The sequence below is a fragment of the Papio anubis genome, chromosome 3 (assembly GCF_008728515.1).
Source record: "Papio anubis isolate 15944 chromosome 3, Panubis1.0, whole genome shotgun sequence".
NCBI classification, from domain to species: Eukaryota; Metazoa; Chordata; class Mammalia; order Primates; family Cercopithecidae; genus Papio; species Papio anubis.
In genome coordinates, this window is record NC_044978.1 from 166,247,059 (window position 1) to 166,259,189 (window position 12,131).

Genomic DNA, 12,131 nt, shown 5'->3' on the forward strand with positions numbered 1-12,131 from the left:
AAGAGAGAAAAAAGTGGTTAGTAACGAACTGTTAGTCATTTCATTATTTAATTTTTTTAAAAAGCAATCAGACATATTGAGAACATTCCATGATCGTACACAAAAATTTTGCTTAGGTTATAAAACATGTGAAAAAATACATACAGGGTCTAAAATATAACCATTTAAAAGCATCAAGTACTAGTCATGTCTCCCTACCCCACCTTTAAAAATCTGTGAACTACTTATGATGCATTATACGTTTCTTAAAATTTTGTTTTGTTGTATTTTGAACAGATACTTCTGAAGCTGAAGCAGAACCAACCCTATCTATATATAAACAAGATACTATGTATCACTGTGTGTGTGTGCGCGCACGCACGTGTGTGTGTATGTAATCAAACCACCTCCGTTGAGATCCTTGGACTCAACTATATAAACTTCGGCAAGGTTATTCTTTTTCACAGCATTTGAATCTCCAAATATAGAGATATTACATTTCTCATACAGTTGTTATGAGGGAGGTGAAGAGAGGTAAATATATGTGAAATACTTAGGTTGGTGCTTAAGCATATTAAAAAACTCAGTAATCAATTAGCTATTGATTGATATTAGACACAGCCTATGTCTTACTTATTTATTTATTTATTTTATTTATTTTTTGAGGTGGAGTCTCGCTCTGTCGCCCAGGCTGGAGTGCAGTGCTGTGATCTCGGCTCACTGCAAGCTCCGCCTCCCGGGTTCACGCCATTCTCCTGCCTCAGCCTCCCGAGTAGCTGGGACTACAGGCGCCCGCCACCACGCCCGGCTAATTTTTTGTACTTTTAGTAGAGACCGGGTTTCACCGTGTTAGCCAGGATGGTCTCAATCTCCTGACCTCGTGATCCGCCCGCCTCGGCCTCCCAAAGTGCTGGGATTACAGGTGTGAGCCACCATGCCGGGCCTATTTAAAAAAAAAAAAAGATGGAGTTTCTTTTGAGATGGAGTTTCTCTGTTATCACCCATGCTGGAGTGCCCTGGTGTGATCTCAGCTAACCACAATCTCCACCTCCCAGATTCAAGTGATTCTCCTGTATCTGGGAGATACAGCCTTCCAAGTATCTGGGATTACAGGCATGCACCACCACGCCCAGCTGATTTTTATAATTTTAGTAAGAACGGGGTTTTGCCATGTTGGCCAGGCTGGCTTGGAACTCCTGACCTCTGGTGATCCGCCCGCCTCTGCCTCTCAAAATGCTGGGCTTACACGCGTGGGCCATGGTGCCTGATCCTATGTCTTATTTTTGATTTCAGATTGTTTTTATTACAGCTGGTCATTTAATATTTGTTTTAAGTAAAACTGAACCATTAGTATACATGTATGCATGGAAAGTATTTTGTTACTTTGCAACTATGGCTGAATTGCTCTTTGAATTTCTTAGCAGGGATCTAGGATTAGCTAATCATTTTTGTTTTCAATTGTTAACATAAAAGTAGCTATAAATCATTATGTAATGGGAAAATAAAAAATCACAAGTAGAGCCATCATTTAGCGATTTTCCATATTTCCCCTGGAGTGGAAACTGAAAAGTGTTTTAGCATAATCTAGATACAAGTAACCAGTACTTGCCAACCGATATAGTAAGGTCTCAGAACATATTTTCACTGGAAAAGAGGATCTCCGTAGAGTGATTAGTGCACAATTGCACATTAGTGAACAACACTGAAACCTTTGAGGCATGCAGCCCTCACATTCTGTTACGTAATGGGATACAATAAACACAATAACATCATTCTTCTTTCTCCCTTACCACTGCAGACAAATTCTCGTTTTTGAACCTCAGCTACATTATGACCTCTCAGGTGGGAGGGGCCCATACACTGAGTGTACAGACCAACCCGGGGCCTTTGGCGAAGCCAGTCGGAGAGCCAGGCCAGGTGGCAGTCACAATACAGGTTGTTTGAATGGAGTCGACTAAATGAGAAAAAAAAGAAGTGTAAAGCAAGAAAACAGAAAGTTGTCATTTCATTAATAATATATACCTTTATTTCTTAACATAGAAGTAAAGCTAAGCAGATTCCAATATAATTATTTTTCCTAAAAATTAAACTAATGTACAATCACAGAATCAAGTCTCTCTTCATTTAGTCTGAACTGAGCAATTTATAGAAGCTTGAATATGTCCATAAAATTATGTTTTAAATGAACATATTTCACTTATGTTCATTTAAAAGAGGAAAGAGAAAAAAATAAGTCCAATGCAAATTGCTCCACAGTTCCAACATCCCGAGAGCCAATAGGGATGGGGTGGGAGAGTGGGGAGACTGGGCGAGGGGCAAGTTAGTAAAAGTTGTGGCTCCCAGTTTGAAATATCAATAAGTCCTGCCATTATGAGTCTCTATAGAAACCACTTGTAAAACCTTTTCAGCAGGTCACTTGCATTTTTTGCTGAACAAGACAGAATAATAATTCAATATAAAACACTTTTTTCACATCCTTATTCTGATTTCCTTCTTTTGTTGTTTAATCACAGAAAAGGGATTAGCTCCTTTGGCTCCTGGAGACCTATCCTCAAAGAGCAGCGACTGAAATTAAAAGGCACAAATGGCTGGGAGTGAAGGAATTAAGTGAGTGGCTCTGTGTTGGCAGGATCCACACAAGATCATGGATTGCTTCCAAGTGGCAAATTGCACTTCTCCATTAATAAAATATCAGACAAATGTATCCACTGAATTAGGTAAATGACTTCAAACTGGCTTTTCTGTTTTCTCAAACTAAAGAAAAGGACATCCAAAGCTATAAATCAAAGCACTCTTCCCAGAACCATCTATGACACAGTAATACCATTTTAGTCCTTTTAAGCTGATGTGTTCAATTCTAACCCAATAACAGTAATGGATATTAAAACATGGAACTCAGTCCAGAAAGATAATTAGACCATAAAAATGGAATTTTTAAGTAGCAATGATACTGTAGAATAATGACCCAACCAAAGCAAAGGAATTTAAAGTTAAGTGACTGCTTTGCATTCTCCTTGAGCTTGTAGATAAGGAACACAATTCTTTGCTTCGAAACTAGAAGGCGTACCACAGAACAAAAAGCTACATTTTGGGAAAGATGGGTGTCCTCTGGCTCGGTTTGCTTGGAAGTTGAAGTTCTGTCCTTTGGAAGCCACAGAGGCGCACATTCCATATCCTTGTACTCTAAATATTTCCATCTAAACCAAGCACATTACAAAAATTCTAATTATGTGTGCACAAACTTGAAACGAGAAAAGAATGTAAAAATTGAAAAACCTGATTAGTAAGACAGACTCATGAATTTCTACAAGAAAATAAGGGACACTGTCAAAAAAATTCAGATGAATGTTTTTACAATTTCGTTGGCTTTGTTTTTGCAAAGACTGAAAGCTTGATCAATTTCTTTTTTAAAAAAAATGCCTGAAGTTAATGGGAAATTATAGTTTTGAGTGAATTGGGCTGTTAATTCAGTCAGATTAGTCTCATTCTGATAGCCCCAAGAATACAGAATTTAGCTATGTCTGTATACTTGTAGAATTCCTTTATTTTGCTAAATAATATTCCAAGGAAATTATAATGATGTGTTATTACACACAGAGTTAGATTTCAGTAAGAAAAAAATGACATTAAAATTGGTATTGCCTAGTTCATTAAAAAGCTGGTAATTCAAAATTTTTATTACAAAAAGAAAATTAATGTTTTCCAGTTACAAGCTATCAGAAAATGAGGAATATTTTGAAAATCAAATCAAAATATATTTACCCAACTTAAAAACCCTTTTTTTCCCAAGAAGTCTGATGCTTTGGTTTTGTTTCCAATCATGTCCTACATGTTATATGTAATATACTTTTTTTAGGTCAAGGTGATTCTGAAATTCAGTTCAAATGAGATTTACCTCTGAAATTCTATAACTTAAAGTCCACGCTGGGCTTTAAGGATTTTAAAGCCTACTCTGGGCTTTAAGGATTACTTTTTCTTCAAGAGAAAAGAAATAGCTATAGTCAATACTTTATTAGACCAAAAATATCTTAATGTCCATCTGTAACCCCAAAAAAGATACTTTTAAATATAAGTGCTGACACAACCTTAATTATAGAAGCACTAGAGGGTGATGCTATAATTTCACGTTATAAGGAATGTTGGAGAACCAGTTTAGCTTTATTAGGTCTGCTTGCAGTACAGCAATAAAATCATAAAGATTTCCCATTTATCATTTCTGACAGCCAATCAAGGAGTCTTCCATTTCTTAATGAAATGTGACCTCCACAATAGCTCAAAGTAAATGTTTTTTTTTTTAACTCCAAAGTTCCCATAATGCATATCATTTAAAAGAAATCTTTCCAGTTTCCAGAATAATAGCTCATTCCCACAAATATCATATCTAGTCTTTTCCCAAGTTGGGTTTTCCTTGTCTACCTTGTAAGCTAGTGGTCCCATCCTTTGCTTACTGAATATGTTATTTAAGGGGAAGCTTTAATTGATTAATATGACCTTTACATATATTGTGACTACTTACAAAGTCCTAAGTTTAGGCATATGGTTGAAACTTGCCACAGAAAGTCTAGTAATGTTGTTATTGTTGAGAGTGCTGTAGAATTAAAAAGAAAAGTTAGAATTTTTAGATACAAAATTGATTGATCATTTTATATACTAACATAGAGAAAATGTCTTGTACTATGCTTATGCAGGACAGCTACCTGGTAGAGATGACACAGAGAATACACTACTCTATAGACAAGTTGATAAATAATTTTCATAATTTAACATGTTACTGTACATTTTGTTTTATTCAACATTTACTACAAATTTATGGCTTCATTCATAGCATGTTTGACTATTCACATTCTACTTTATGTACCTTGTGCATGCATGTCTATTTATGATATTGGTTAAGAAATAAACACGGGATAGTTACAGTTGGCAAATATGCCCAATTACATTTCCGTAGAGTGGCATTATGTGTAATTAGTGTCCATGAGTCAATAAGCGTATTTGAATTAATATTCTCTTACTGAATTCTCATAGCAACAATACAGAATCATTCTTGTCAGGCCTTGGAACAGAGTCCTGATAACCATTATTTACCGCAGACATCAGCCACTGCTGTAATTTGAGTGGAGAGAGCTATATCTATATCTGGTACTTGTATCATGTGGGGATGAAGTAACTTGCTGTAGCACCGTGTTAAAAGATTAATCCATTCTAATGGTTTTTAGTTGCAGTAGCATATATTGGCCTTTGTTTATTGCTGTGTGGCAGCAATCATGGTTTCTTGAGGTAGCAGATCCAGGAATATGTGTGGTGAAGAGAGTTATGGTGAAAATAAATATCATCCTTACTTTTCCCACAATGCAACATTATTAGTTTTATTATTATTATTATTATTGATTATTTCTACTTCTACTACTACTCATTCATTCATCAAATATTTCCTGAATGGCTATTATTTTATGGTAACATGGAGTATTATAAAAATAAATCAGACATAAATCCTGTCCTAAAATAGCATACAGTCCAGCTGGGGAGATGAATTGGACAAATTACAAAAACTAGTTAGGCTAAGACATGAGCTTTCTTCACCCTTCAGAAAAATCTGGTTGTGATAAGAAAGTGGTAGAAGTTATCCCAGGGGTATACAAGTAAAGTGTGGACATGGAAAGCAATTCTAAGACTGGGAGAGACTGAAGGTACACATTGAGGTGGTGACTAAAGAAGGCAAGTTCCTCTGAAGGTGGCAGGAGAAAGCATCAATGGTCCTGGTGGATGAAGTTGATATTGGACAAGGGTTTGAATGAGAGGTTGCAAGTTCACTGTAGGGCCTGAGCAGAGAACAGAAATGAGAGAAGCAGGCCACGTGCAAAAATATACAATGATGGGCAAGAAAGATGGAAGAAAGCAGACAGTTGGGGATGGTGAAGAATATGGTAAGCTAGCAATGATAGTCTCTCTTGTGGCAGATAATGTCCAGCTCCAATGGACTATTGACCTGCTGTAAGGGAGGGATGTCAAACAATCAGATTTTCCAAGGGAAGTTAGAAATAAAAAGTTTTAGATCTTTCTAATGTTTAAATAATGGCAACTAATTAAAATATTTCAAACAGTCTGTAGACTACTTATGTTTGAGCTACACAAAAAATATTTTTGAGGCCACTTTGGGCCAGTTGGTGGCTCTGGTTATCAATGGTGCATTCAGAAGTTAAGGGAATGACAAAAACTTTTCAGTAAAACATGGCATGTCAGCTACAGACCTACATCATGCATGGACCCTCTTTACTACCTTGTTTTGCAATATATTGAATTATATAAGAACTATTCTAAGTGATTTGAATTAAGTCACAAAAACTAAACCACTTTATGGGGGACCTACAGAGCACTGGATTTGTTGGCTCAGTTTATCTAAAAGCTTTTAGCATTTTCCTATGTGCAGGTGAAATGAGATGTCTTTTTCAAATGCCATTAAAATATATCCTGATGTTTGAATGCAAAGGTTAAACTTCTCAATGGGATTTGCTTTCAGATGATCCCTTTTCCCATCTTCAAAATTTATACTGAATTAATATGGCTAAAATCTTTATAGTATACAGTATTCTGAAATATGACTTTGGGAATAAATTGTTTTAAGTACGTCACACGGAGAAGACATGCATTAATTTTGAACTATAGTTTCTTCTATCTCCGTGCAAAGGAAAATTTTCATTGAATGCCAAAGACTTCAGTTATCAATTTGAAATCTTTTCTCAGAATGTTAGTTCACATAATGCAACTAAAGGAAGACATTATCTTAGTATTTTATTCAGTACTGATCCTGGAAAGAAGTACTGATACTGATACCCAATGACTGAAAAATATGCAGAACCAACAAAATTATTTTTAAAATTAATAATAAATATAAATGTTAAGTATGATTACCTGTATATGTTACCGCTATGGTCAACTTCTATTCTGAAATAATGGAAACTTATATATTGTACTTATTTAGTTGTGAATATTTTCTCCCATGTGTAAGTCTATTTCTGTCTTCAATTTCAAGATTTTCTTTGTAATGAGTAAATATTCTAATACAAAAGACATCTTGATGTATAAATATTAGCCTGTATAATCATGGAGCACCTCTCACACTTATATCTTGATTTAGTCATCTTACTCCCTTACCACCATGCATATCGCTTGGCAGATAGTTTGGTATTTAGTGGATATGAATCACTATGATTAAATTAAATTAAATTATGTCCATTCTGTGAAAAAGAAAAACAAACATGTAAAAGCAGCAATTGAAGGGATATATATCATTTCTGAGTCCAGTGTCCAAAGCAAGGGAAAATATTGATCAAGATTTAGTTTCCAATGTTATTTTTGAGACGACATCTAAATATTAAGAAAATAAGCAGTTACCTCTAAATCCTACAAATCAGAATCTGACAATAAACCAGTTCTCCATGAATGTGCAAGTGTTAAACTGCTTCCTTGCTTTCATCTACCTTAGATTTTCACTTGACTTCTTGGACTCTATTCACTCTTTGTACACTCATATATATCCTAATTTAATACACTTTCATCAATGACTAAGGGCGATTACCTCATTTTCTCCCATCTAGCTTCAGTATAGCCATACATTCATAAATGGTTCAAAGAATTAAAATTTTAAAAAATCTGAAACCCTTGGAATCTGAAATTGAAGGCAATGTGTACGTTAATGTTCCTTCATTATTTCCACATAAGCCAGTACATCCTAAAGAGTCACAAATGGTAAAAATAAGCAAAACAGACAAGTCATCTTTCTAGAACTCTTCTTAATGCAAACTCTCTTAAGCTTTTGACCAAACATTTATAATAGGTAAACTTTTGTTGTATTTCACAATCGATGTGGGCTTCATAAATTCTTGTCTTTTCAGTGGTCCAATTTTGGCTCATTTATCAACTGATTTTTCTAGGGGTTGTTTAAAGTATGAGGATTGAAAAAAAAATTTAAAGTAATGTCTGCTCAACTTTATAAAATTTTAATATAAAATATTTCAATCTTTTAAATTTACATTGTCTTCTATCATATGCTAATTTTTATTATCTCTTCAACAAACAAACTCTGACCAATATATACTTCTTTAAGATGTATATATTAAGGTCCTCAAAAGAGTTTCCAAGATTTTGGATTTCTATTTTAATTCCATGAACCATAAAACGTCACCCTTTGGTGTGTTTCCTCATTTTTGCTAAAGTCATTTTTTAGATATTTTGATTAATCATGACAATCAAAATGTATGAGATGACTGTGTTTTCATAAATGTACTGCCTCTGATGACAACGATATTAGTTTATAGAAAATAAGCAAATGTAGTTATTGTATTTGTGGGTAAAAGATTTCAGTGCCTAGCACAGTGTTCATTCCACCTTATAAAATATACACAGTAGGTATTCAATACATTTATGTGTATATATACATATATTGAATAAATACACTGAATAACTACATATTTAAAAATAATTTAAGTTTTTTGAAAACTTAATAACAAGGTAGTTTATGGGATTCAATTCATCCAAGATAGTCAGTAAACTTTGCATAAAATGATTGGTATCATTCATATTTCTAGTTAGGAACATTGGTTTAATAATACATTTTTCACTTGATCAGCTCTGTCTGATTAACTCTTGTGGTAGTCTCTTCATCTATGAATTTTAGTGACACTGACTATGGTTTTGCCATGAGACCACTACTATGAAATCATTCTAATTATTCTGACTCTGAGATACCATCAGTGAGCTTTGTATATTAAAAATGGTTCTGGTAAACAATTTAAATAGTGGTCTTAAAGCTAAAATGTATATGATAAGCACTTTGAATATTTTTCCGATAGAAACTTAGACCATTATCAATAGAAACAAAGGTGGCCTCTCCTGTAGTTAGAGAGTAGTCTATATTTTTATATTTCACATTTTATCCCAATCAATTCATTCATACATACATATCTTTTAAAATAATTAATAACTCATTACACTACACAGCTGGAAATTCTATTTTCTTGAAATTAAAACCAAAACCGTATAAAAATACTGATAAAATAAGCCATTCTAGCTGAAAGATTAATTTATTTTCAGAATTATATTCCATTCCTGAAACTAGATTTATAAAGTAATGAATCCATTTTTTGTTGGGAAGAGGAAGGATTTTATGATTTCTCGATAACTTTTTAACAAATTGACTAAAAACACACTCACATTTAATTCAATTTTAGATCTCTGACTAAATTTGTCAAGGATGAAATAAAGCAGAGAAAAATATTTTAATTTGTGGAGGAAATGTAAGTGTATTTAAAAAGCTACAAATGTGGATTTTGGCTGAAAAAATTCGAAAAATGTATAGGCGGCATATGATGCTTTAGTAACTATAGTTTTCATTAAAATTTGTAATTTCATTAAAATTAATAAGTCATTGATCAATAGAGGTTACTTAGTTGCCTCTAACCAATTTTGTCAGTCATGTCTACCCAGCGAGGAAAGAAGGAGGTTGCCCATTATAATTCAAGTCTGTATGTTGTACGTTACAAAGTCAGTAGTGAAGACTTGAAAATGGATCTAATGGGTGGCTTATTAACCTTAGGAAGCAGATTTCAAAGTATTCTTACAAAAATAATGTTAAATCACCTGGTTAAAAATTTTATTTTTTTAATGAGAAACTGTGTTTCCATTGCCTAACAACGACAAATTATTCCAAGATATCAGCTACTAAGAGGGTTTTTTATGTTATTTTTCCTATAAAGTTGATTTTACCTCAACATTTAGCAATGATAAATTCTATGAATCTTATAAAACTATTTATAAGAACATTTGAGTGACCTTAGACAATTTTACCTAACATACAGATATGGTACGCAAGGTTTTGCACACACGCATTTAGACTCTTCCCTGTATTCACCATGAATTATTTAAGGTATCTCTTGAGAGACTATTTTGACAACAAGGTTTTAAGCTAGCAGATAAGCTTCCACATTTGTCCTGTCCAGACACAAAGCCCCCATTAAAAGAGTAAGAGAAATAGCAGTACTTACAGCACTTCCAGGTCCCGGAGAGCCCTGAATGCCCCATCTTCAATACAGCTGATCTGGTTGTAATCCAGTTGCCTGTTAAATGGATTACGAGAATCTATGTAGAAGGGATGGACAGTAGCTGGGGTAGGTGATGGGAAGTTTCCTGAAGGGTCTATGATACCCTGGACACACTCACTGAAGTGCCCTCACAAACACACTCATCTGCTTACGAATGTCATAAGCCATTCTAGCCTCTATGCCGCCACTGAAATCTCTTTTTGTTCTGAACTGTCTGTGCAAATAGCAGCCCTTGGAAAGCTCCAGTAAATAATAACTGCACCTTATATTAAATGCCATAGGAATGCAATTTCATTACATCAAGAAAAGCTATCCATTAAGAGCTTTCAGCGTCATCTTGCTGAAACAATTTCATTAAGGTAAAGGACTGTAAATCACTTAATGTCACATGCACCCCCTCAGTGACCTAACAGAATCCATTTATCAGAGAAGCCCAGCTGCATGTTAATTTCACTATCCTTGGCATGAAAGAGCAACACTACTTTTAGGTTTCCTTCTTTTAAAAGCAGTTTTCCTTCAAGAACTCCAAATCGAGAAAGGGAACTGACGTCCCATATAGTTTGCTCTTATTCCCAACCAGAAATACACTTTAGAAAGCTAGTAATTGTTCTATATTAAATGTCACTATTTTAGTAATTCACATTCTTTATCATTATATGTAAATGCTCTGCATTGTAAATACAGCATACTTTCGAATTAAGGAACTTCCAGAATTATATCGCTCTCCAGAAGATAGGTTTTAAAGTATTAAATAACAATTTTGCTTTTTAAAATGATGCTAATTTTGGTTAAAGCCACTAAGAAACATATACTGCAGGCACACCATAAAAACGCTACATGTTTCTATGGTAAAAAGCCTAAAAGCTGTATCAGCTAAATTCTAAATAATGCATCATTGAAGTAAATGAATCTTCCTCAATATCTTAAGCACTTGTTAAAATTCATAGTACAAAAAAAGAATGCTCCAAACTTGGTTATGTCTGCTTTTCCTGCTGCTTGTTGTGGAATTAAAATTTCCTTGTTCGTATTGAGCCTTCTACTTGGTTGAAATTAACAGTGGAGTACTATATTGTATCTGTATGACACTCTTTTTTTTTTTTTCCCAAACAAGCAGTTGTTGTTTAAATATAGTAGTTTGAATGTTAGAGATGTTATTCAGTTAAAAAAGTATTTTAATGTTTCACTTGAGATAGAAACAAAATGTTTCACGGAAGAGGCGAGTTTTCAGCTCTGCAGGCACTGGGTGAGAGAATGTGGATGAACAGGAGTAAGATTATGATCATAATACAGATGTATCCTGTCCTTGTTTCAAGTTCAGCATTCACTGAAAGGGCTAATTCATATCTGAGGTCTGTTCGTAAAGAACTGTTTGAACATTTCTATAAAATAGTGGTTACTCTCACAAGGCTACTGAATAAAGGTGCAATGATTTAATCCAGTGACTTTCAGAGGGGCCTCTTCAAGTTCCTCACTTTAGAAATTATGTATATAGACAATGTCTCATGAAATATACATCTCATTTGTAAGAAGATCTCTAGGGGACACAATCATACACAAGGCTACCTTGATGTCTTGCAAATGGTACAATTTAGGACATGCAATATTAACGAAGGTACGCCCCAAGGAAGATACAATTTTACTGCTTGTATAAGCCTTAGTTTATAAAACTTAAGATTTTCCCCAAATCATAGCTAACATCCATGCTACTACAATAGCCTAAATCATTTCTACTTATTAAGACGTAATGCAGAAGTATTTTATTTTCTAAGAAGACATTTAAAGTCTTATGATGTAATACGGCTGCTGTGGTTCCAAGAAAACACTTACATTCTTGAGTACTTTTGATTTTTACAGATTAAATTCATTTAACAATTAAGTTAATAGCCTTTTTATTTTAAAGTGCTATATATATATATCTCTACACTACTATTCTCTAACCTCTTGAACAATTTATCAAAGCCATTTAAATTAGTACAATGGCATAAAGTGTTACCCCTGACACACTACAAAAGAGAAATTGTTTCCAGACAAATTGGCAAAATCTTTTAATGCTAT

The 12,131-nt window shown here is 34.1% G+C and overlaps 1 protein-coding gene across 1 annotated transcript in view; it reads right to left on the reverse strand.

Annotated features, from left to right (window-relative positions):
- The window catches only part of SLIT2 (slit guidance ligand 2), a 368,482-nt gene that overhangs the window by 128,910 nt on the left and 227,441 nt on the right, over positions 1 to 12,131 (reverse strand). Inside the window, 3 exon segments of the mRNA XM_017959289.2 lie at positions 1,770 to 1,933; positions 4,496 to 4,567; positions 10,020 to 10,091. Of these exon segments, the coding sequence (XP_017814778.2) occupies positions 1,770 to 1,933; positions 4,496 to 4,567; positions 10,020 to 10,091 (308 nt within the window).